The 27,627-nt window shown below is 37.0% G+C and overlaps 1 protein-coding gene across 1 annotated transcript; it reads right to left on the bottom strand.

Annotated features, from left to right (window-relative positions):
- Positions 1–41: 41 nt before the first annotated feature.
- Positions 42–22,712, bottom strand: LOC141437577 (uncharacterized). Its single transcript, XM_074101010.1, has 5 exons — positions 22,239–22,712; positions 4,835–4,953; positions 2,343–2,490; positions 1,920–2,076; positions 42–1,825 (listed from the first exon to the last, which is right to left on the bottom strand). Exons 1-5 carry the CDS (start codon positions 22,412–22,414, stop codon positions 914–916), a joined length of 1,512 nt encoding a protein of 503 aa, XP_073957111.1. The 5' UTR covers positions 22,415–22,712; the 3' UTR covers positions 42–913.
- Between the last annotated feature and the right edge of the window lie 4,915 nt (positions 22,713–27,627).

Below are 27,627 nucleotides of genomic sequence, written 5' to 3'. Positions count from 1 at the left end.
ATACTTGTACTAATATAGGTAAAATAAGGTAAAAAAATGAGTTTCCTCTATCAAAATAATAATTTATTAAACAACAAAGCCTTTGCAAATACAAACATCAGTTTGCTTTAAAATGTAGTACCATTAAAAAGTAGTAGGATAAGTGTTCGAACTACCAAACTATAAACCATTACAATAACATACATATAGTTATAGGAAATAAAATTATCACATTGAAAATCTTACACTACGTTGATTTATTATATTATGTTAGATTATTTATTTATGGCATTTGTTCACACCACTCTGGTAACAGCAAGTGTTATTTTATCACTATTCAAACATATAAAAAGTACGTATTTCCTAAGTTGAAACTACTTCCGAACAGAAACATTTCATAATTTAGAAATTTGAGATCCAAAACTAATAAAGGACATTGCACTATTGGCTAACCTAGCAAGCTCTTGTTAATCTTAAGATGTGACTGCACGAGTTTGTGGCACGTAAACGGCATTTCTGTTTGTTTGAGAGAACTCGAGTGAACATTTTCAAGACGTGAACGTGCAATAATAGTCCAGGTGTTAGTGGCACGATACTGCTTGCTTACACACGTCGATCTTGTATTATAAAATTTTGCTTTTGCTGCCGGAACGAAAATAGATAAAGGTCATTGGAATTATGCACAAATCTTCTGCACTTAGTACATACTTTGGTGGAATCGCATCTGAATGTGACGGAATGCGGATGCAGCTTTTGTGGGTCGTAATGGTACCGAAGTCCTAATCGTACGTGGCCATATTAATTGTTAAATCAACGAATAGGCGAGAAATAACATTTCATTTCAAAGTAAGTGACTTCTCCCCTGTTCAATTTTCAGAGAATCTTATTTGTAATTATTATGACATCTTTTTCATGGAGTAATTATGTGTATAGATTAGACATTATGGTCAGGCGAATTGCCTCCGTAATGACTCCTTCTGGGCTTTGGTATTGGATTAGGAGGCGACGCGTTGTTATTATCAAATCTGCGCTTTATATCAGTTACGGATAAGCGGGCTCCAGTTAATATTTCCTCATCTTCTATTAGAGCAGAGTTTAATTTACTGATCTCTCTTTCGAGTTCTCTTGTTGCTCTATCAATTTCGATGAACTCTTTTTCAGTGCTTGAAATAGAATTATCAATGCTCTGTTTCCTTGCTGGTTCATCATACAGCTTACAAATAACTTTTTGTGGCTCTACATTGCCATTTGGATCAATATCAGGCTTACTTTCATTCAGGTTGATATCAAAAGCCACGTAAACTGGGTCCAGCGTGTTAGTGAGACTTTTGCTCCTTTTAGTGGAAAGCGAGTGAAAATCTTCTAAGTTGCCTCTTCTAAGCCGAATGTCATCATCATTAACGCTAGAGTTCCTTCTATACTTGCTAATGTCAACTTTAGGGAATGAAACTTTACTAAGTATGTCACCTTCAGAGTCGGCGTTAGTCATCTTTGCATGCGTCGCATCATCTGTTCTCCTAACAACAACGTCATCAGAGTCTTCGTGTGTCAGTACAGGTTTTGTAACGGAGTCAGTGGTAGAATCATGGGTAGTAGTTGCAATATTAATGCATTCTAAACTTGAATTAGTTACGTTTGTGTTTTCCGTTGTTGACACTTGTACAACGTCGGGAGGTTTTTCTGTGTCCGCATTTTTGTCCTTAACTTCTACGTCTTCAACTATTTTAAGTTCGACATTGAGGTTCATTTCTTCTCCTTCCAAGTCGCGATCTTTCGTTTTATCCTCATCCTCAGTTTTCTTGTCATCAGCTTCGCTTATGTTCAACGTTGAATTGGTACTGCTGATCTGTAATGCAGAAATGAGATTAGTGCAGTCCCATATTTACATTCGGCTTTATATTTTGGAATGCTACCTATATTCACATATTGAATTCACTTACTGAGACGTCAGCAGCGCCCTGTGGGGGCATTGGAGCTTTCTTTTTCTTGCGTCTGGAGGCTCGCACGGGCGGCACTGGTCCTTCGTCGAACGGGTTCGTGCTCTCCACACTTAGCCGGGATCCAGTGACATCGCTGCGAGCCATGCGCGGCGTTGCACTGAAATTTATTACGTGTCTCGATTAAACACTGAACTCAGAATAAACAACTTCCACCAACATAGCTTTATAGATATGTAGTTTATTGATGCGAATTAAACGGAGCACTACTGCTCAGTTGGCAAGGCAATGCCGTTAAAGGGGTTCTGGCACCGAAACTACAACGAAGCCAAGCGGCGCTCGAGGAAAGAACCCAATGAGATAGTAGAAATGCCTAGAGATTTGATGTTTTATTTCACAAAGTAGGGAGCATATTTGGTTTCTTACCTTAATGAATTGACTTCGTAGTTGCTAGGGCTTCGCAGACGCTCCTGGAAGCGTGATCGCGGGAGCGGCGTCACGGAGCCCCCGTAGATATAGCGGTCGGCACGCTCCGGCGAGCCAACTGTGCTGCGGGCCCCTGACATCGATGAATCTGTAAGTAATATTTATATATTGTTTGAGACATATCGTTTAGGTCATTTGTATAGTTTGTTAGTGCTGTCGCACATTGCTGCAGATTACCCGTTTAATTCATGAAGTTGTAATATACTCGATAGTCACCCATATTTGACACAAAGCGTGTTACCTAATAAGCGGTATATTAGCTTCACTTGTAACTATGCATCGACAAACGTAACCTACCGATGTTTGGGCTTGTAAGGTAGTTATATTTTGACCGAAGTAGTTTCCATGGTCTGAAGATGGAACAGTTAAGCAGTTACTATTATTAGGCTAAGGGGCTGTTTCACCACCCATTGATTAGTCTTAACTGACGGTTAAATGTGATACCGTCTCTGTTTTTTCAAATAGATGGAGACGGCATCACATTTATCCGTCAGTTAAAATTAATCAATGGGTGGTGGAACAGCCCCTAAGTCTCGTTTTCGTGACCGGCGCGACCGACACACGACTTCCACTCAAACTGATTGATTAGTCTATTATCATTCTTACATATATCATGTAGGTTTGAATTATAAATGCTCAGTCGAAGCCGTGTCGTTCTAATGAATGATGGGCCTTTTGGGTGGTACAATCAACTACCAACATGTCGATACGTCCAAAGTTAAATAATATGTAACTAGGTAGGTACTTATGCCTAGTCTAGTGCCATCCACGAAGACGCATGATTTTGACAAAATTAGACATTAATGACATTGTAGTAAGAACCACGGTACGCGTCATCGTGCATGGCTCTGCCTATACACACTACCTTAATGTGAAGTCAATAAAGTCGTGTAGGTATAGTAGGTACATATTTTTGTAACTTTGGCCGCATCAATCCTTTTGTTGAACTAAAAGAACTAAAAGAATTTCCTTGCTCACCCGCGACCTTAAATTCTTTTAGTTCATTGATATGGACCTCCGCAAAGTAACGCCTGATTCAATAAATCTTTTTGTTATTTTCTTGTACCTGTACATACCTGGCCAACCATAATCAAATTATAAAAGCATTGATTGGTATATTAAGTATGTAAAGTAGGTAACAAGGCGTGTAAGATTTTCCTTCTTAATATACTCGGATCGTTGTTACCAACTATTACTCCAATCGTGCAAATGTACCTAATACTAGTTCGGTCTTTTAGTACACTAGTACTATCAGCCAAATATGTGGTCTACCACCCTAAAGTTGATAATCGTTTGCGTGTCATAAAACAATAATGCCAATAGACGTGTCTGTCAATTTAAAAGTTCGACTTTAGAGACATCTTCATTTGATAGGAACTTGTTTAAAAATTGATAGACCACTTATTTGGCTGATGGTACCTAATAGAGTCTATGCATGTTTCACTCCCGTTCCGTTCCTGTAACCATTCCGTTTCTTTTTGCTCACTCGTTCTCACTCAAACTAGTATATTCAATCGTTCAGGCGCTCGTTGGGTCGGCCAATCGGGGCTTTTCGGAGTAGTTCGTACGTACAGTCAAGGAAATTAATTTACGTCCCAGGGTAGAACCTATTCATAATCATTTTTGTCATGATTTCTTTACTGCTAAAGAATATATCATCATCTATCATCTGCATGTATGGAATGTCAATATGACATTAGTAGCACAAAGGTTCCACCCTGGGTAGTGATTTAATTTCCTTGACTGTACATATAGGTACTAAGAGCAGGAAGCAGATGGGAATAGTTCATTCTATTTAGTACCTACCTGCAATCATATTACATGATATTATACCGGATAACTCGCGTCTTAAATCGAGTTTAGTTCGACACTTTTCGCGCTAAATCGTAGCCCTTCCTCTTAGAAGCAACGCGACTAGACGGCTGCTGCAATACGCGCACATTTCAGTGTTTATTTCACCCAAATACTGATAAATACCTACCTACCGAGGCCGCTGAGGTTCACTTGATGTAGTTAGGTAACTTGCGTTAAAGATATGCTACTTGCCAAGTTGTATGTACTCAGGATGACGACATTTTCAAGATAAGTGAAAGTACTAAGTACCTAATATATGTAATAGGTATTACATACTGGTCTTGTAGTACCTTATGAAGCAAAGTATAAAATAATATTCGAGAAGTAGGTGATAAAGAATCGTTGTCGTTTCATCTTTTAAAAGCGTGTGTATTAATAGGTAGTAGACTACAATCATACTACTCTGAAACTAAAGCGCATATTTACACATTTTTGACTGTTATATAAGCTAACACATAATGTGTTAGCTTCCTTGTCAATTAGGTTTTATTTAATGAAAAGGACCGAAAATGTTAGGGGTGATATTCTTTAGGCTTTATTTGTGCGAATTTATAGTTTCCGCACATTGTCCATCTTACATTGCAAAGCACGTCGGAACACGATGGGGCTGTTATCCCCATTCACCTGGTGATTCAACTTGCCATCCTGAGAGGTAGATTTTTTCTTCTTGTCCTTTCTCATGAACGACCTCAAGGACCTGAAAATAATAAGATATTTTTTGAGTTTTAGGCAGATAAGTAAAGGCTTGTCGCCATATTCCGGAAAACCAATAGAACTAATTTCTTGCACTGGTAACAGTAAATTCAAATGTCATCTGTCTATTGCTGTCAAAGTAACGTTGTTTGCGCGTGGTATTTTAACCTCCTGCCTACCAAAGGTACTTTTTGGAATAATTTTTTGAAACTTACAAATTATATTGCTTAGAGCTTAAGATGTTCAGGAAAAATATAGGAAAAAATCTCCGAGTTTTCCTACTAGTTTTTCACTATGTACTTTACAAAGGCCATCAGTGTCCAATTATATTTATTTCTTATGTCCTTCCCAAAGGAAGGATGTAGGTACGAGGTTAAAGTGTTATTTTGTATTTTTGTGCGTTAAAATGCCATCAATTAAGATTATCCAATCCATAGCTTTGGAAGGAAAATAATTCACAATGTATAAAAGTATTTGTCATAGAAAAAGTCTGAGGGATTAGAAAATATTCCTTTAAAAATAACATCACCGACACCGTTGTCAATATGACTGATGGTATCGTATAGTAAGTGTAAAGAATGGTGCAATATAAAACGTAGAAGTGCTGCCCGCGCGTCAAGTTTTTTTATATTCCTGGTCAGTCTTTAAAAACAAGAAACACGCAGTTTCAGGTTTTTCAGATGTTTCAATTTCAGGTTACTTTGCGGAGGTCCAAATCAATGAACTACAATATTTTCTTGCTTCTCCGCCACTAAAAGCTTAGCGGAGATGCGGAGAAGCAAGGTGGGTAGAATATTGTAGTCCAAGAAACATTCAACAGAATTTCCCGTTTTGACGTTACTGAACCATAAATCAATGATTGACTGTTAACTGGCGCAGATTAGGCATTCTTCATTATATTATCAAGTTACCCATATTAACTTACAAAAACAATATGTTGTTATTATGGGCACCAGCACCAATAATAATATCTGAAAGGGTGCATAAATAACTGATACAACTCTATTTCTAGGGCCGGTAGAACGTGGCAGATATTAATGCAGGTGACTGTACCTGCCATCGAAGTAAACAGGTTGGCTAGCAATTTTGTACAGGTATATCTACAACCCATTTTTAACGCAAATTCTCTTTGTATAATCTTTATCTTAATTTGTTTTACTTTGGTAAGTAGGTATTTGCAAAGTACTCGTGACATTGAGAGTCACGATTAGTGTCCCGATGCCCCAATCGCGTGGCGGATGTCTGTAGGCGCACCAACAGAGGTTTAGTGCACTTGATTCCACTTGAGCGGTCACAATTGTTCCGTGACGGACACCCACCTTACTGGGCCATTGCACTATATTGTATATATATGGGTTTAAAAAAAAGGTTTATTTAAATTTGCGTTGGAAGCGTTATTCTGCTCTTTCACGAAAGAGAAGAGCGTAATACACAGGGAAATGTCGGACCATATTATGCATAGTTAAGCTATGTCTAGAGTAAATTCCCTAGCTAATAATAATAATATGGACCAAACTAATATTCTGCTAGATGTCGTTGCTATATCTTAGTAAAGTTGGTCACTTTCGACGGTGGTGTAGCTAACTTGGGTTTGGAGTAAAGGTCCCTTTTTTTTAGTTTTTCGCAAATAACTCTTTAAACTATTAACTATAACTATTTCAACTCCAAATCTTTTACATTTATGGTCATCCCGTAAAACCATATCGAAAATACAAACTGAGACATGGATGCACAGAAAAACCAAAAAAGAGACCAGCGCTGGGAATTGAACCCAGAATCATAATTTGATTGCTTAGTAGCGACATCTATTGTCTGGGTGAGCGGTTAGTTCCGAAAGGATGTTACGTCTCTCGATGAGAGCGAAACATAGATGTCGCTAGTGCAGCTGCTTAAATAGCGTAGTAGAAAAAAAAGCAACCTGATATATGTGTGCATAGGAGAAATTCGTGTCTGTAGGTACTCCTGTCCAGTGGTGGTGTAGGAGTATGGCGCGCAGCACGGAATGCTGAGGACCTGGGTTCGATTCCCAGCGCTGGTCTCTATTTCTGGTTTTTCTGTGCATCCATGTCTCAGTTTGTATTTTCGAGAACTCTTAAACACTGGTCCACAGCAAAAAACGTTATAAAACGTAAGTAATCTACATAAAATTCTCTACAAAAAATATTCTATACATTTTTCTCTGATATCAATATTTCATGTGATATGGAGGGAAGAAGATGGGCAATTAAAAAGTGAAGTGGCCGTATGCGCACCGAGTTTGACGGATTTGGTGCCAAAATCAACAGTTTGAGAAGTTTAAACATCATCACAGATTAAACACTTCCCCGGCAGCGTACAACACACGGTAGTGTCGCGTAGAAAATATGTATGTAGGATGGATGGATGGATGTTTGTTACTCTTTCACGCAGAAACTACTGATCGGATTTGCATGAAATTTGCCGAAAAGATAATATTTACCCTGGATTAAAATATAGGCTACTTTTTATCCCAAAATAATCTATGGTTCCTGTGGGATCAAAACGATTAAAAAAAGTTTAAACTACATACTAATTCCGCACGAGCGAAGTCGCGGGCAAAATCTAGTTGATTATAATTGATGATGATGATGACGACGATATTTTAGATTTAGAAAATGATTTTTAGGAATATACGTGCCATACTTAAAGAAATGTGTTAGTTTTTAAGTTTTTTTTATTGTCTATCTTCTTCCCTCCATATCTAATGAAATATTGATCTCAGAGAAAAAATGTATAAAATCTTTTTTGTAGAGAATTTTATATGTAGATTACTTATGTCTTAGAACATTTTTAGCTGTGTGCCAGCGTTTACGAGTTTAAAGAGTTATTTACGAAAAACTAAATAACCAACAAAAAGTTGGAAAACCCCTGACTTTATCACTTCAAAGTTCAATATCTCAAAAACGGCTGAACCGATTTTGATGAAACATACATGTCATCGCTAGAAACCCTGATTTCAAATATAAAAAAACCGCATTCAAATCGGTCCACCCGTTTAAGAGTTACGGTGCCACAGACAGACACACAGATAGACAGACACAGACAGACGTCGGGGGTTAAAAAAGAGACCTTTTCACTTCTCATGCTCTAAAAGTAGGTCAATATTTATTTAATATCGCCTTACGAGGCGGGAGTAAAGTGAGTACTTTAGTCCCTAGGGAGTAAAAGTAATTAAATTTTTAATTTACTTTGAGTGATTTAGATAAACTCAAACAGCCAGTACTTGCTTAGTTATTGGCATAAAATAAAATTGTGTGTGGACCATTTTCATGACGAAAATGTTACGTCCTAAGTCTACGTGGTCTTAGTTCTATGCTTTTTCGCATAGGTGGCGCCATTCTATTTATTCCAGTTTGTGTATTGTATGAACCATTTCGCCGATGCGATTTTGTTATATCTGTGTCTGGTTGGAAAAAAATACTTACCGTGAAAACTTTGAAATTATTTTAGAGCGTAAATTATAAATGATACTAATAATACTAATTTTTTCTCGCAATCGAAATGAAAAATAGAGTTTTCACCTCGAGACTAAAAGTCAATATAAACCCTCGGATAAATATACACCCTCGCTAAAGCTGGGGTGGCTAACTACGTCGGGTATATATTGGCTTATTTTAGTCCCTCGATGAAAAATATATTATTACACCCCCCTGTTAGCTTCAACCCCACCCATCAGTACTTTTAGTATGTAGTTTAAAACACCAAATTTTGGTCCACATAACTAGGTACTTGACTTATAACGGGAATTTTGTTAGACATTTCGTGTCATCAATGTATTTATAATAAAACCGTTACTAGCATTCAAGAACGTTGTTGACGAGCAGTTGATTGCAAATTTAATCGACAGTGCACTGGGTTCTGTAAACAAATAGGACTGCAACAGCATGACATTAATAAATCTGCTAGGTCGTGAAGATAAATGTTGACCCGGTCTTGAACTGCAGCAACTTGTTACTGTGACTAATCACTGTTAATTAATGCACTCGTAAAGGATTGTTTCCACTCGAAAACCATAATTTCATAATGTAAATGTAAATAAACAAAATAATTAACACAGGTATACGTAGTTTGTTAAATAGGTACTTAAGAAATAAGAGCCGAAAGGGTTGGCAGTTCAGCAATGCTGTGGACTCCTGCAGCTAATATCAGTTACTTATACGTACAGTCAAATTAAATCACTACCCATGGTGGAACCTCTGTGCTACTAATGTCATATTGACATTCCATACATCTGCTAAAGAAATTATAACAAAAAATTTAACCGACTACTAAAAACCATGAAAATAATTTTCTACCAGTCTGAAGTTGGTGCCTCAGCTCGAGCCAGCACAGCAGGGAGTGGACCTATAGTCGTCTATCTCACCTACATACTTATACTATATATTGGGATTCTATCACTCCTGCTGGCTCGTGCTGAGGCACCGACTTCAGACTGGTAGAAAATTATTTTCATGGTTTTTTGTGGTCGGTTAAATTTTTTGTTATAAATTTGCTTAATCATTTTTGTCATAATTTCTTTAGCAGATGTATGGGATATCAATATGACATAAGTAGCTTTTTAGTGTAAATAATCTAAGATACAATAGTTTAATGTCAACTGCTGGTCACCTTTTACAAAAGATTGCTTTTCCCGATGCAGAGACGTTCATTATTGAGGAGTCTTGGTGCTTCACCACCCGTTCCATTTCACCATTATTATGCATTACGATGAGCAAAAATTGCTTAGCAACTGTGTTAAAGTAATTGAAATTCATCCCGAGAATTACTTGTTATTGAGTACTCGTAGTAACTCCGATGGTCAACTGTGGTCTTCATCATCAGTTCCACTTCACCAAATGATGATTTTAAAAAGCAAATACACGAGTTTACTACTAAATATATCCAAATTACCATAGGTGTCCCTACAATAATTGAAGATTTTCCTCGATTTCCTTAGGATCCAATCATCAGATCCTGATTTGGTGCTTATGGGATCTAATTGAAAGTATTCTTATACGACCGAAAAAAAAATTCAAATCGGTTCACAAATGACGGAGTTCTGAGGTAACAAACATAAAAAATATGATGATAATAATAAAAAAATACAACCAAATTGATAACCTCCTCCTTTTTTTAAGTCGGTTAAAAAGGTTTCACCCTGGGATGTAGATTAATTTCCTTGACTACCTATAGGTACTACTGAAATGTACTTAATTGGGCAAACATTATCAATTTGCTGATTTAATTTCAATGAGCAATAACGATTCGTGTTATTCGAAAAAAACCTGATAAATACGCTGAGAGTAGGTACGTTTACTATAACAGAGTAGGTACTTTTATTATACAGACGGATACGTACAGACAGAGTACAGAGCTGTACCGAGTATACTTACTTACATAAATACAATGCGAGCTAAGATTTCATTTCGGTATGAATTCGAATATTTATTAGGTACTTACTTATGCCGATTTACTCTGCCGCGACATATTTTAAATCGCAACTTTTTGTAATAATTATGATATCAATAATTGGTCAATGGTTTGCCTTCTAAGGAAGTCATTCATTATGATAGGTAATAAATTAAATTCTTTTGGAAAGCTTACCTTTTAAGTAAAGCCATTTTTACAAATACCTTTACTAACATTGCCGTATCTCGTTTCAAAGTTACTTCGAAATTTGGAATTATATTTTATGTAGTCCCAAGAGTAGGCATAGGTTCGATATCTTTGTTTGTTTTATGTGACAAGAAGTTAAACTTACAACATTAGCTAGCCGCGTAGTCGTCATCCTTGTTATGAATCATAACATTAATTTTAATACACACGGACCCGAATTGACATTATTTGCCATTGTGTGCATGAAGTGGGTAAGTCGTCCCACCTTGGGATTATTACTACTTATTGTTCAATAATCTTAGGAAGAGGTGTCTTATCTTGCTTGGCTTTATCACGCAAATGTTGCATGAAACGGACGCGGTGCGGTGAGGCAATTTTATTACATAGGTACAGGTACTCGTACTTAATTAGGACTACGAAACTCTGAGCAGAAGGGATCTAGGTGGTAGATAGTCACCAGCACCAATATCTGACACAACACACAAAAAACATGCATATATACCTGATACGACTCTATTTATAAGGCCGATAGGGCGTGTTAGATATTTAAGCATGTTCAGCCACAGACAGAGCGGTGGTAGATATTAATGCAGGTATCAGATCAACAACAAAAAACTGAAACTTTTCCTTTGGAAGTAAAAATTGACTCTTTATTCTGATCGCACATAAATGTTGCTTAGCTTAGATTAGCCTAGTTATTTCATATTTATTCATTAATATTGATTATTTCCTTCTAAAGTATTTATCCATATCTAATATGTGTAGGCACATAAATGTTTCACTTTCTTTATTTCTTTCCTTCTTTGTCTGAGTAACTATCCTACCTAGATAATGTGGAGCATTATTATAACTATGGTATGGGAAAGATCTGAGATTTTTAGGTTTACTGGTCGTTAAAATTTGACGTCTGACTCATAAATTGTTTCAACCGAACCTCAGTCGATCGGCTTGACGCGCAAACAATTATAGAATTCACGTAATGTTACTTATTATTATCCTGTCCAAATATGTATTATTGCATCTTAGAAATTAATTTACATGCGTTCGTGCTGGTTAATTGTTAAATGGCAAATTACTGTGCACATTGAACGCATGCAGTTATAGTAATGCCATTGCCAACATGCAGCTAGTTTTTCGAATAAGTACCTTTACTTGCCATAACAACGTTTGCTATAAATTATATAGAACCGTGCTGTTTTCGGGATTTTTTAACCGACTTCAAAAAAGTAGGAGGTTATCAATTCGGTTGTATTTTTTTATGTTTGTTACCTCAGAACTCCGTCATTTATAAACCGATTTCAAAATGTTTTTTTGCGTTCGTCTAGCAATGTCTTCAATTAGGTCCCATATGCAACAAATCGGGATCTGATGATCGGATCTTAAGGAAATCGAGGGAACTCTTTAAATGTTGAAGGGACACCTATAGTACATTGGATATATTTAGTAGTAACTCGTGCATTTGCGCTTGAAAATCATCATTTGGTGAAGTGGAACTGATGATGAAAACCACAATTGACCATCGGAGTTACTACTACAATAATAAAAAAAAAGTTATTCCAAGGTTCATAAATTTTGTTACTTTAGGATCCCACTGAATAATAAAACTCATTTGATAACGGGATTGCGCTGAGTTTATCACGTTGGTCGGCGTCCTTACTCGGTATGGGTACTGGCAGAACACCAGCGCTGCGGCTTACCGCAGCACAATGCTGAGCCAGCGCCTGTTCTTCAGTGCATCACATGGCTTCTCATTTATGTGTCTGCTCTGTTCAATTGTTACTTAATTTAAGTGCTGAATTGTTAGTTTTATTACTCTTTAGTTACTTAGCCATGTCTTTGTTTTGAAGAATAAAAATTATATCTATCTATCTATCTACTCAATAACAAGTATTTCACGGGTTGAATTTTAATTACTTTGACACAGTTGCTAGGCAATTTATGCTCCTTGTAATGCATATGGTAAAACGGGTGGTGAAGCTCTAGGACTCCTCAATAATGAACGTCTCTACATCGGAAAAAGCAATCTTTCGTAAAAGGTGACAAGCAGTTGATAATAAACTATTGTATCTTAGATTATTTAGACTAAAAAGCGTGAACAAAAAGTATTAAAAGAAATTGAACCGACTACAAAAAACCATGAAAATAATTTTCTACCAGTCTGAAGTCGGTCGGTGCCTCAGCATAGTGATTGAAGCCCAAGTTGCGTAGGTAAGGTTGATGACTATAGGTCCACTTTGATGACTGAGGCACCGACCGACTTCAGACTGGTAGAAAAATATTTTCATGGTTTTTTGTAGTCGGTTCAATTTTTTGTTTTATTTATTATTTAAATGTCATCTTATAGAATGCAGTAGGTTAGGTTAGGTTAGTTTAATATCAACTTTGAAGAAAATGCTATTTCGGAAATAAATTACTTTATGGCATATGAAATTCGGGTTAACGGTAGCACAGACGGTAGTGAACCCTAGTGTTTGATTAATTTTAAATTAAAAAGAAAGGACTGTAGATAAAGATACTTAGGTACCTACCCCCTGTTTCACCATCCATTGATTAAATTTATCCGTCAAATAAAATTAATCAATGGGTGGTGAAACAGCCCCTAAAAGTACAAAAGTATAATTGAAGTATGTATTAGCCCCTATGTGGTGCTTTTTTTGGTGTGTGGTTGCCTAGTATTCATAATACAAGCTTTGCTTCTTTGATTAATTATACCTTAATTGATTAATTATACCAGTTATAATTCATCAAAGCTTTGCTTAGTTTGGGACTAGGTCAAATGGTGTCAATTGTCCCATGATATTTATTTATTTATTTTACCACCCAGACGCAGGCAAAAACAATTTAGATTAGAACATTGTAAATGTCATTTAGATGACTTCTTCCCTACATCGCTTGTAAGGTAGGTATGTATTTCACAATTTGTGTACACAACATGACCTTCACAAGAATTGTGATAATGAAGCCGCAAGCCGATGCCATTCTAACAACTAGCCTGGCCGTAGATGAATACCCCACTACATACTTACTTACTTAGATATTTAATATATAAACGAGTTAAGCATATTTTATCAGAATTTCACTAACAGAATGACTCAGTTATTTATTATCTCTTACGCTGAAGTCATTCTTTATAGAACAATCTAAACACTGTTTTAAGGGTAGGTAGGTATATTGTTACTTACTGTTACTGGTCTAGAGCTGACTGTTAACGAAGATGAATTGTCCCACACGATTAAGGCCGCTTGTAGACGTCCGTTGTTTTGACCGGACAACGGACCGTTTTTTATGCCGGAGTATCGGTGTTATATGGCTTTGGCTTACAATGGATGTGTGTAGTGTACATACATGCACCGGACACTTGTCTGACGACAAGCCAACACCGCAAAAAACGGTCCGTTGTCCGGTGAAAACAACGGACGTTCTACAAGTGGCCTAACACTTCTGCGACTTTACTGTCTGCCTTCCTAGCTTTTTCTCCTGTTGTAGAAAAAACCGGCCAAGAGCGTGTCGGACACGCCCAAAATAGGGTTCCGTAGCCATTATGAAAAAATAAGTAACATTTTTTCAAGGATTTCGTATTTTATACGGAATCTTCCAAGTTTAGGTATATTTTATACCTTAGGCTGCTATTTACTCATAAACTACTAATAATTCTCAAGCAAACTTAGCCGTTATAGTTTTCCTTGAAAGTTTGATATACTTACTACCATCCTGAATTTTTTCAAATTTTTCCACCTACCGCTTTAGATTTTAGAGGGGGGGGGACGGGACACTGAATCGAAAAATAGTCTTAGCAAACCCCTAATGGTCCGTTTTTGCCATTTTGGCTCCGGAACCCTAAAAAAGCCTTTGACACACACACACACACACACACAAACATCGCGTCTGTTTCCCAAATGGGGTAGGCAGAGCACTCGAAACGTCTCCGTTTCGGAGTTTGACAAAAATGGTTCAATAGTGACAGGTTGCTAGCCTGCTTGGTATATCTTAACCTATATCCTTAGTAGCCCCTTACGACAGCCTCGGAAGAAGTGGAGAGGTGTAATTCTAACCCGACACCACCGGGGAAGCCTTTGAATGGGTAGTAATTACTTAATTGTGTTCGTACTAACAACAGCGCTGCCAAAAGTGAAAAACGTTTAGTCAGATAGCATATAGGCAAAGTGGTAGAGTCAATTAAAGTAACGTTGTTTGGTGCGCTTCGTATTATGTATTAAAACATAAACGTTTCTTATGAAGTGTTGGCAACCATCAGGGGGAAATGATGCGGTTTTTAGGTCCGTTTCGCATACTATTACTCTTACAATGAGAGGGCACGGGCCGTAGTTCCACATGGTCCATTGCGGATTGGGAACTTCACACACACAATTGAATTTCTTTGCAGGTTTGTGCAGGTTTCCTCACTCCTGCTTACTTATTTAGGTACTTTTATAATTTATGTTCGCTGAAATTTGTTTCTGTTTGGGCATGGTAGAGCCGAATTTTGTTAGTTATCTATCACCTGTGGTTATCACTAACCTACTGTAGGTCATGCTATTCTGGCAAAAGAGCAAATTGAAAACAAATCAATTCCGCTACAGCTATAGATAATTAATTTCATTTATCATCATTACGTCAATGGCGACTGACGATAAAGTCAAGGGTGTGGAGCAAACAGCTCCATCACAGCGGCTCGTCGTAGAGGCACGTTGTTCATAAGATCAACATGCAATTTGATACATCATGATTCATGAGACAGGGCTAGATACATATGAAAATACTTTCATTAAAACGCTATTGAAATCGCTGTCATCCGGATTAGTGGAACTTGTCGGATCAACAATGCATTAAACTCTAGTTAAATGACGAATTCTTGGATGAAGTGACTACACGGCTGCGCAATAGCAGCCTAGCTATCATGGGTAGGTAGTACCCGGGGCGGATATTGTAGGTGTCACCCCAAAACTCGAATGAAAAAAAACTTACTATGCAAGTAGGCACCTAAGCATGTATTTATTAGGTACTTGTTATTGTTTGTTACACATTATTATTTCATTAGTGGTGGTTATGCAATCTGCCTCAGTTTTTTTTTTTTTATAGATGGCACTACTAATGATGCTCACGGTCGGGTGTCACCCCTACTTAGTGGGTTACACCCGGGGCGGACCGCCCCCACCGCCCCCCCTAGTTACGCCACTGTGTGTAGCTAAAGGGGAGTGCAAGAAAGAATGCACTAATAATTTTCCTAGCGTTGCTCAGCGTAGCTTTCTAATTTGTGGATATTTATGTCCTTGGTGGATGCGCAGCCTAAAAGGATCTTCTGATCGGTAAGAGGCTTCATCCATCTGACTGAACTAACATTGTATGAACCACTTTATAGTGCAAAAAAAGATGCAAATAGAATCGACTAACGTTCAATTGAACGTCCGAAGGCGAAGTTATCTCCTATTGGGTTCTCTACCAGTCAACCTTTGAGTAGAATAGGGGAGCAATCAGTACAAAGAAACAAACATTTCATGCAAGAAATAGTAGATTGTTCAACAAGGGACTAAAACAAGCCATAATGACACGAGATGTTTGCAAGGGTGGCTATATTGTCGAGTGGCATTATGGTTGTTTAGTCTCGCGTTAAACACTCTACTTTTCACTTTTGAATGCGAGGAAAAAAACAAATATTAGGTACTTTTTAAAAACGTACGCTCGACTAATGGACGGGCCATTTGTTCAAAATTCAAATAGCAAAAAGAATTGGTTGCGTAGTTTTTTCTTTTCTTTTATTGTTTATGAAGTGACGCTTTAAATGCTTGCATATATATCAAACAGTTTTAAAATCGAAAACTATTTTAAAACTAATTGGACTATGCATAATAAAGTAAATTAATCCTTAATGTAATTGAATAGATTTATATTCGCAATCACGCATTGTTTCACGAAATTAAATCGTGTTTTTATTTTTAATATTTTTGCACAGTTGTCATTTTGAGGTTATTTCCACGCCCTAAAAATCCTCCATTCTCAAACACCCTGTTGGCTGTTTAGGGGTTTCCAACTTAAAAAAAAAAAGAACTAATCCCTAGAGAATAAAAAGGAGCTTTAGTCCCGATATGCAGAGACTAAAGTAACATTTTATGAGCATGAGAAGTGAAAAAGCCTGTCTTATGAGTTGTTGGAAGACATTCGGTTTTCATGTTGACGATTTCATCACATTCAATTTGTACCCGTAGTGTGTTGAAACTTTTAGAAGTTTTCTTGGTACTTAAATAGGTAACTTATGAACAGGAAACAGAAAAGATATCTTCAGTTCTAATTTGCTAAAATAGTAATAAAGTAAAGTCTGTGTAAGCCTAACAAATGGATGTATTGAGGAGGCATCAGTTGCCTCATTGTTTCGCAACAATAACGTAAGAATACTTTAATATATGCAAATGGATAAATAAAACGAGTGCCTGTGTATGTAGCTGTGAAATGATGCACGCTCATATTGTTTGTAAATAGGTATTGGCCGTGTGTTCATGACAGTTGCATGACTTGTGAACTTTGTGATCCATCGTTTCTGTGAATTTAACAACTTTTAACTTTTATGTTTTGCGATGTGAGAAAAGCTCATCTTCAGAGCAACACAACCTCTGCCCTCTGCTCTGCTGGTGCTGTCTTCTTGCTCTGAAGATGAGCTCTGGTTGAGTTCGAAACGCGTCAGTGTAGCGTGGTGGTGGTGATAGATGGGTTTATGTGATTTGTGTATTCTTACAGTGTGGAGGTGGAAGAGCTGCATGAACACGCATATCTTGCATAAACGTAGCCAAAGAATACTAATATGGTCGCGGGTGAGCAAAGAAATTATTTTAGTTCATTGATATGGAGCTCCGCAAAATAAGGAAGCCTGATTCAATAATCTTTCATATTTTTTGCGTGCGTCAGATTAATTTAAACAAAAATAAAATAATAGATAAAACAGTCCAACAGGACAGCTGCAAATAGGTAGGTTAAGGTAAGTTTGTCTGAAATGATTTGTTTTTATTTTAAGATCATAGGTAAACCCGGCTTCGATGCGTTTGGATGCGAGCCAACGTACGTCTGCACGCTAAAACATGATTACTTTGTTTGATGTTCGGCTTAAACTGAACTAGTTAAGCAGATATCTTTTAATTGGTTAAAATAATGCTCTTTGTTTATATGCGTCTAAAGTTTAAAAGGCTTGATAAAAATAATATGTAGGAACTGAATTAATACGCTATGTACTCGTAGGTAATAACAGGTAGGCAAAAATACCACAAACAGGACTTATCACGCTAAAACACACGAGTAATATTTACCTCGACGTTTTGACCACATTACAGTAGCCACGAGAGACTGAAGTGTGTCTAGTCTGCCTAGCAGTGAGAGTCCTTCGAATTATCCACACTTGATCACAAGTAGTACCGACTACCGGCACTCGTATCTCGAACTACCCGCACTGGGTCATTTCTATTTGTCACCCCATCACACCGACACACAACACTAACAACGTCCGATCGTCCCTCCGAACGTTCGTCCCGAACGCCGACACTTATTTATAAGAGGATTCCACGAAGATGAAAGCTTATATCCATATAGTCCCGGTTGAAATTTTTGTTCTTTTTAGGGTTCCGTACCTCGAAAGGAATAAACGGAACCCTTATAGGATCACTTTGTTGTCGGTCCGTCCGTCCGTCTGTCAAGACACTTTCTCAGGAACGCGTGGAGGTATCAAGCTGAAATTTATATCAAGTACTCAGGTCAGGTCTACTGTCCCTTGGAGCTGTGAAAAAATCAAACTTCTAAGCCAACGCAATCAAAAGATACAACCGTTTATGCCGCACATTTCCGCCAATTTTCGAAACTCGCAAGGGAATTAAAACTAACAGGGTACTTTCCCATGAACTCAGAATCTTGAAATTTGGTACGAAGCAAAGTAATTTTTTTGTTACAGCATATAATAAAAATATTTATACGGAACCCTCGGTGCGCGAGTCCGAATCGCACTTGGCCTTTTTTTTAATACCAAGTAGGGTCGCTAAGCCTCTACTCTTTTAACCGTCTTCCAAAAATGAGGAGGTTCTACGTTCGATTATTGTATGTTTACCGATTTCTCCGTCAAGCTTAGGGCCAGACAGAAGTTTCGTAGTTTTTACCTATAGATAGATAATATAGACAGCCTTGCTGGCCTTGCTATTTCGCGTCTGACGCTTTCCAACATACTAATGATCTGAAACTGCAAGTTGCTTTAGGTTTAAATCGCGTGACTGAAGTTAACAGTAATATAGGAATATGGGTCGCGCACTCGGCCGCTTAACTCTCTGTGATTGAGATCAAGATTCGGTAAACATCATAAAATGAAGCAATTACACAAATTAATTTCTAGTGTGCCGTTTTATTATTTAATTGTATATTGTTGCTAAAAATACTAAAATTAATAGGTTCGTATACATTACCTGCTATTTCATTTTTTTTGTCTCAAAAGGGCAAACCATTGGAACTTTTTAAATCAAAAATTGTGCATGATTTTAAACAACAAATATTTATTTTTTCATTATAAAGTAGATAATATATTGTAAAGCATAAATTAGTCAAATAAATACCTACTAATAGTGTAATTCATAGGTAGGTAGTAGGTATTTATGAAATTTTTTAACCAAAACGGTTTAAACTGGTTAGATTAGACGCAAGTCGTTGATGAGACACTTTTAGAGAAAATAAAGATTACTCACCTTAGTTATAAAAGTCTGATTCACATTTGCTCTGAATTTTAAGTGGGCCGATGCGATGCACGAAATCGCACGCGACCGTAATACCCACTACTCGCTTTTTTTATCGTTAGTTGGTTGGTTTGGTACTAATTAATAATTTTACCTATCGTCTAAAGACGTTTGTAGGAAAGCACCACGGTATAATGAGAACGGTATTATTCCGTGGAAAGTACAATGCTTTATAAACCTAGAACTATTAAAAACTAAAATTAATATTGGTACGCTACTAATATTCGCACGTTATTGGTGGAAACGCTGCTTTAGAGTTAAATTTCAATGTGTGAAATTGGTAAATATTAAGTAGGTAGGTACGTAGGTACATATTATATTAGACCCCAGTGCCGCCGTTCTCCGTTAATATCCTGTTATTTTATGTGACAAATGTGTATGATGCCGTCTCTACCTATTTTATCGAAAAAAATGTACATAGACGGCCTCACAAGTATCTGCACATAAAATAATAGGAACTTAACAAAAAGTGGTGTAAGAGGGCCTAAACCAACTTTTAATTAGGCAGTTTTTTAAACTCCAGTTAATTAATTACTTCTTGCTACCTATCAAAATAAGCTAATTAAAATACCTACTAACTTAAATATCGTTATCAACCTACCAACTACCAACCTACCAGTTAAGCAAAAATCTGAAACAATTTAGGTTTACTATTTAGATTAGAAAGATACCATAAGCAATTCATGATATTTGCTGTAATTGAAAATGTCTGATGTCCTAACATACCTACATTGTATCTCATTAATTATATATCCTTTTGTTGCTGCTTCGTTTGTCATCAACATACAATTAAATGTACCTTACCTACACCGAAATATAACCTACAATGAAATTACGATCACGAGTGGTGACGGAATGACTTAAGTCCTATAAATAAATACGGCGACACAGTCACAATGCATGCACAGACCCTAACAGCCTAGTAGGTATGTGTGCTGTCACACTGAATAAGTTTAATTATTATTGACACCCAGAATGACAATTAATAAAATTTGCCAAAAATGATGGTTATCCTACCTAACATGAAGATAAAGGATGGTGACACGGTTGTTGTACCGCAGTACCTAATATTGTATACGAGTATGCAAGTCACACACACCTTAAAAGTTTTTAATTAACATAATTATAAATTATCTACCTACATAATGCTTACGATCTTCCTGAGCTTAATTTTACAGTTAAAAAGAGGATTATATTACGTTTTTAACTAATGTCAGGTAACGCGCATTTAATGATCCTTCGAACCGGATGCCGGATTTTAAAATGTTCATAATGAAGAGTTACTCTTAGGTTAGATAGGCGTTCGCGCTTATTGGGTGTATGGAGAGCAAATTAATTAGGTATATTCACTATAAGTAGTTATTGTTACCTCAATTTAAATCTATATTAAGATTTGAAGTCCTTAACGGAATTCTATTTACATCTTACAAAACGTTGGAATGTTATAAAATTCTTGAGCGACTAGATTACCGGAACAATGAGTTAATGAGCATAACCTATATTGGTTTGTATTTAACAAAAGTAAAGGGAAGTTTTGCGTCACAAATGGTTTTCGCAATCATTTTATTGTTCTCTTGCTAATGAATTACCGTGCCAATTCAATTTTAAAATCTGAGTCTACTAATCTTACACAATAGCAAAAAACTTGCAAAACACAAACGATTAAGTAAATTTTGACTGTCATTTAACTCCTTCTGTTCTGAACTCATAGGACACTAGTGTTTATCGCGGACAAAACATTCATCTCTTTCGCACACACTCACTACACAGCACACTGGTGAGAAAGGAACATCATCTGGTGACAAAATCTAGCTCTGATACATAGTTATAAACGTTACTTGTTTTAAAAAAAAATATTTATACAAGAAATAAAATAAAAGTTCAATAAGAGTAGCTTAGGAAGCGAACTAAAACCGGACACGGTTTATCTGTCGCTGCCTCGCTTAATAGGTACTAAACTGCATCTATATAAGTAGGTACCTATTCATAATTATGCCATCAGAAAAGCCAATGCTAATGTTTATTTATTTGCAGTATCTACGTGTAACATAAACTATAAACAAGGATAAGTAGAGACAAAAAAATAAATACCTCTACCTAAGTTATTAGGAGTTTCTCCTTGAGTTGAGGAAAAGACAAGAATTTACAGTTGGTGCAGTAGTACCTACCTATACGTACTTGGAAATTGAAACGTAAGTAATAATAACAATACAGCTCATTCAATTGGTTTTAAGTACGATAAGAATCAAATCGTTCAGAAGTAGTGGAAAACTATGTTAACTGTATTTCAGTTTTCAGCTGTGTAATAAAATAACTAACAATGGTGAATAAGAGGGAATCCCCGAAACGACTGGTTCCCTAGCTGGACCTCAACACAATGAGTAGGTTACTAGGTGCGCACTCGAGTAGTAGATGACTTCTATGTAACGTAACTATTTATTTCCAAGCAACATTGTACACAATTGTAGAGTTTAATGTATGTTTCAAACTTAGTAGGTCAAGGACAAGGTTAGACAATAATAACATAACTAAGTCAAAGAAAACCTTAAAATAACTCGAAGGGTCCTTTTAACTACCTACTGTTATGACATACAGTCAAGTGCAAAGATATCGACACGGCCAAAGCTACAAAAACATGTATACACGGCCTTAATGTTGTGCAAAAAGTCGTGTATACATAGTTTTGTAACTTTGGCCGTGTCGATATCAATGCACTTGACTACATATTCTCAAAAACGAGCAAACTTGTGGGCCACGGCGTCCACGGCAATGGTTTTTATTTGGATTTGGTATCACAGCGAATCATATAGGTTGTGCCAACACTTGACGTCACTTACATGACTATAGCGCTATAGCACAGGTGTTTTACAGTGTTCCAAATTCATTTCAAGTACCTAACTTGTATATAAACTAAAAAACTTACCATGAATTTTTCAAGTCCTTAATCCCTGAAAAACTGATGCTGTTCGTCCTATTCAGCTTCTTGCCGATAGTCCAGAACCTGATCTTATTGTGGTTATCCTCCTCGTGGAAAGGATTCAGGTGTTCCGGGTAATCTTGAACGGAGTAGGTCTTCCGAGGACCCGTAGTCGCAGCCATGATTGAATCAAGAAATCCTCGTTTTACATAATACACAAAAGTGTCTAGCACTCGGGTCTTTATCTGTTATCACACTGGGGAATTATCACGTTGATAGCGCGTTGTATCGTTTTATCGCAGCGAGATAATTACGATGGTTGGTTTGTTTACGGTCGCGGCGAGGCAGAGAGCGGCGCGGGTCGGACGTCGCGGCGCTCGGCGTCGCGGGCGGAGGCGCACTACCACGCTCACCACGTTACCGTACTGCCACCAGCCACCAGCCACCAGTGACGGCCGCTATCACATGCCGCTTCGTCATTTCGCTAGCCGCAGCCGCAACGCGCTTTCACGGCATTCGCGTTGCGCGCCGATACCACACACACTCTACTACAACTGTAATTTTATTTTGATAGCGCTGAATCTAAAAATGTACAATTACATTAGATCTACCTATCATTAAGTAGAAACAAAAATGTGATTTAAAAATCATACAAAGCAATGAAACTTTTCGTACAACCATTTCAATTTCAATTAATATGTATGTGGTAGCGGCCGGCCGGGAGTTGTAGGTACTGTAAATATGAACTGTATCTAATACCTGTATTAGTATTTAATACCTATATTGAATTCCTAATTAAGTACCATGTCGTATCATCTTACGTTATAAAGTAAGTAGGCACTTACGTTAATGAAGTCGCATCGCATACTAACCAATTGCTAACAGAGGTCGCTATTTGAGAACATAGTTACACTCGTAGGAAACTTGGTATCGTATAACTCGTCTATTTCCAACGTTGATGCGACATTATATTCACGGTAAACAAACGCAGAATTTAACTATCAACTAGCTGCCTATATCTGCATGCTGATGTGAAAATGACGTCATGCTGCATGACTCGGTAGCGTCACCCAGGGAGGCGAAGGTCGAGTAAACTTTGGAAAATTTACCTTGAATGTGATGTTATAAGTTGACAAATTGATCATTTTAGGTGGGTGACTACTTATTTGGCAGATACTTAACAGTTACCAAGTTTATAGATAAACACGCAGACACTATAGGTACCTACATATATCGACGAATAAGACTAGTGCCCTTAGTGTAAGTTTTCGGTTACAAAATACGTCTTGATCGCGTTCGCGTTAAAATCTCAATATGTATGGAAACACGAATATCGCAAACGTTCCGCTAGAGGTGCTGTACTCTTAGTGTAAGTTTTTGGTTACAAAATACGTCTCGATCGCGTTCGCGTTAACATCTCAATTTGTATGGAAACACGAACAGCGCCTCTAGCGGAACGTTTGCGATGTTCGTGTTTCCATACAAATTGAGATTTTAACGCGAACGCGATCGAGACGTATTTTGTAATCGAAAACTTACACTAAGGGTACAGTTGGGCACCTACGTAAAACTATAGGAAAACAGGGCGCCCACGGCACGCTATGTCATTCATGAATCTTGGATCACGCCACGGCTACACCAACAACCAAAAATACACCACACAAATGGAATACACGCCTTGGTTCTATCGATTTTTCTACAACCGCAGTGCTCAATAAGGGCAGTTTACTAGCCACGAGAATATGGTACCATTCATATAAAAAACCGAAAAGCAAAAAATAATAAACCTTTTTCTCCTTTCTCTCCTATTTATCCTTAATCTAGGTACTAGTTTGAAGTCGGTAGGTGCCTCAGCAATAGCCATCAGGAGTGATAGAAGCCCATCAGTTAGACGACTATAGGTCCACTCCTGATGGCTAGTGCTGAGGCACCGACTTCAGACTAGAGAAAGGAGAAAAAGGTTTATTATTTTTAACCGACTTCAAAAAAAGTAGGTTATCAATTCGGTTGTATTTTTTTTATGTTTGTTACCTCAGAACTCCGTCATTTATGAACCGATTTCAATTTTTTTTTTCGTTCGTCTAGGAATGCTTTCAATTAGGTCCCATAAGCAAGCACCAAATCAGGATCTGATGATTGGATCCTAAGGATATCGAGGAAAACTTCAAATATTTTAGGGACACCTATGATAATTTCGATATATTTAGTAGTAACTCGTGCATTTGCTCTTGAAAATCATCATTTGGTGAAGTGGAACTGATGATGAAGACCACATTTGACCAACGGAGCGACTACTCAATAACAAGTACCTCACGGGTTGAATTTCAATGACTTTAACACATTTGCTATTAAGCTCATCGCATATGAACGAAAATGGTGAAATGGAACGGGTGACCAAGCACCAGGACTCCAAAAAAATGAACGTCTCTGCATCGGAAAAATATTTTTTTCATAAAAGGTGACGAGCAGTTGACATTCAACTATTGTATCTTAGATCTTTCACACCAAAAAGCGTGAAAACAAAAAATTTATCAGACTCCAAAAAACCATGCAAATATTTTTCTACCAGTCTGAATTCGGTGCCTCAGCACGAGCCAGCAGGAGTGATTGAAGCCCAATTATACGCGTATAGTATAAAGGTAAGGTAGACGACTATAGGTCCACTCCTGCTGGCTCGTGCTGAGGCACCGACTTCAGACTGGTAGAAAATTATTTGCATGGTTTTTTGTTGTAAAATTTTTTGCTTTTCTGTTTTTCGGCGGTTTAATTTTTTGGTTTCGAAAATTGTGTGGATCATGATATTTTATTTGTATTAAATTTTTATGGCATTCGTGGCCTCGGTATTTTTACCTCCAAATAGCGATTATATAGGGATCTGTGGTCGAAATTGCCTCAAGGATCCATTCTTGCCCCATTCCTGTATCTTATTTATGTAAATGAATTATATGGTAAGCCAAAATCGGACTACTCTGTAAAAAGATACCGACTTCATTGAGCCTGGTCATATCCGCATTAGCTGCTACATTTGTTACTAATCCTAAGTAAATGATTAAATATTTTATATCTGAACATTGAGTCAATTTTTATCTTACCTGTTATAATTTGAAGACCTAATTTTAAATGGAAACTATCCTCCCTGGGCTTTATGTTTTCCATTATGTTAAAGACGGCCACTAACGTCGATAAGCGGCTACTAGAAACACAGGAAAAGTTCCATCTTACAGACTGGCTAGTCTTTTCTGGGAAATTGCATACGTTTTTATATAAAATTCCAAAAAATATTATAAATAAACGGATATTCAATTATTGTCAAGGAATTAATATCAAAGTATTATTAAGTTACATGGACAGTATTCCGATTTAGGATCTGCTACTTTTACTCTTAATACTATCTAATAATTGTCAAATATATACTCGTAACTTCGTTATGGTAGTATTTAATGCTTGTATAGCCTGATATATTTTGACTTTGACATACCTACCATCCTGATTTTTTTCAAATTTTTCCAATTTGCACTTCAGAGTTGAATATTTTGCATACAAATCACCTAATCGAAAAATCGTTTTAGCAACCCCCTAATGGTTTTAAAAGACCTATCCAACTATACACCAAACTACAAAAAATCACCCCCACTTTAGGTCTATATTTCATAATTTATTTTGATTTTTTTATTGTACCATTTTATTGGCATAGGTTACATATATATTCGAGCAAATTTACAGCTTTCTAGCATTGATAGCCCCTAAGCAAAGCCGCGGACAGACAGACAGACAGACAGACATGGCGAACCTATAATTATCAAAATCGGACTACTCGTTAAAAAGTTATGCGTTGTCACATAAAAAATATATATACTCGTATATACTCTTATAAGCGTCGACTGGAGAACCTCCTCCGTTTTTTTTCGTCGGTTAAAAATTTATAAAATAGACGAAATGCCTCTTAGGTATTAATGTACGTACTTACTTACATACGCTTAGAGAAAGTAGGTTGCTCATCCGTAAATAGTTACCACCGGTTGAGAGCGACTAAATAAACGATAATAGGTCACGATGATCCCTTTTTTACTCCCTTTATTTAAGTAAAAGTTTACGGAATTGGCGAGGTGCCTGATAATAAAGCCGGAATTAGTCATCGTCTTCTTTGTTCTTTGAAATTAGCACACGTTGAAGTCCAACCGAGTTTCCACTTGAAACAGTATAACTCGAAGCATAATCATATCCGGTGATACGTAGGTATAACTTCGTCTACTATTTATACAAGATTTATACACTTACTTCCTTTGTTCAATACTCGTGTTTTCTGATTTTTGTTCGAAAATAAATACAATAACGTCTTATACCAATAAGTATTGTAGATTAAAGGGACATAACCCATTTTAGGGTTCCGGAGCCAAAATGGCAAAAACGGAACCCTTATAGTTTCGCCATGTCTGTCTGTCTGTCTGTCCGTCCGTCCGCGGCTTTGCTCAGGCACTATCAATGCTAGAAAGCTGTACTTTTGCACGAATATGTATATAAACTATACCGACAAAGGGTACAATAAAAATTACAAAAAAAAATATGTTTTAGTGTACCTCTCATAGACGTAAAGTAGAAGTGTTTTTTTTTTCTCATCCAACCTTGTAGTGTGGGGTATTGTTGGATTGGTCTCGGGATTGCTACAATGATTTTTCAATTCAGTGATTTGTTTGCAAAATATTCAACTTTAAAGTGCAAATGTTCATTAAAATCGAGCGTCCCCCCCCCCTCTACAATCTAAACCGATGGGTGGAAAAATTTGAAAAAATTCAGATTAATTTTCAAGGAAAACTATAACGGCTAAGTTTGCTTGAGAATAATTAGTAGTTTAAGAGTAAATAGCAGCCTAAGGTATAAAATATACCTAAACTTGGAAGATTCCGTATAAAATACGAAATCCTTAGAAAAAGATTACTTATTTTTTTCCTAATGGCTACGGAACCCTATTTTAGGAATGTCCGACACGCTCTTGACCGGTTTTTAGCTTTATAAGTAATAGATGCCCAAGCCTAGAATGAAAATAAGGGTCAGAATTCGACAACCTCATGCCGCACAGGACAGTGAGTTAAGACATGTGTAGTGTGCGGTTCCCAGTGCAGATGCAGTCATTGCGCCACCAGCGGCCACTTGCGCTCGATATCGTCAATTCATTGAATGGGTCACTTGCTGGTGGACTTTATCTCATTTTGATGGACGTTAGACATCAAAGTAATTAGGGTTTATTAACAAAGACTTGGTAAACAACTACTCGTTGTACATAGATAGATAACTGTTTAATCAGCCGGATCATTATTTAAGTAGTTAGTTAAACAAAAAGAGAAACTTGGAACAATAAGTGTAAATAAAAGTCGTAACCAAAACTAGAACGAACAAT

The sequence above is a fragment of the Choristoneura fumiferana genome, chromosome 18 (assembly GCF_025370935.1).
Source record: "Choristoneura fumiferana chromosome 18, NRCan_CFum_1, whole genome shotgun sequence".
NCBI classification, from domain to species: domain Eukaryota; kingdom Metazoa; phylum Arthropoda; class Insecta; order Lepidoptera; family Tortricidae; genus Choristoneura; species Choristoneura fumiferana.
The sequence above is the reverse complement of the archived record's forward strand: the minus strand, read 5'-3'. Positions and strand labels throughout refer to the sequence as shown.

Excerpts from the sequence above, each read along its gene's own strand:
- LOC141437577 (XM_074101010.1), bottom strand. The coding sequence starts at position 22,414 with ATGGCTGCGACTACGGGTCCTCGGAAGACCTACTCCGTTCAAGATTAC. Across the intron at positions 4,954-22,238 it reads AAGGACTTGAAAAATTCATG|GTCCTTGAGGTCGTTCATGA; the intron begins GTAAGTTTTTTA and ends TATTATTTTCAG. Across the intron at positions 2,077-2,342 it reads TACGAAGTCAATTCATTAAG|TGCAACGCCGCGCATGGCTC; the intron begins GTAAGAAACCAA and ends AATAAATTTCAG.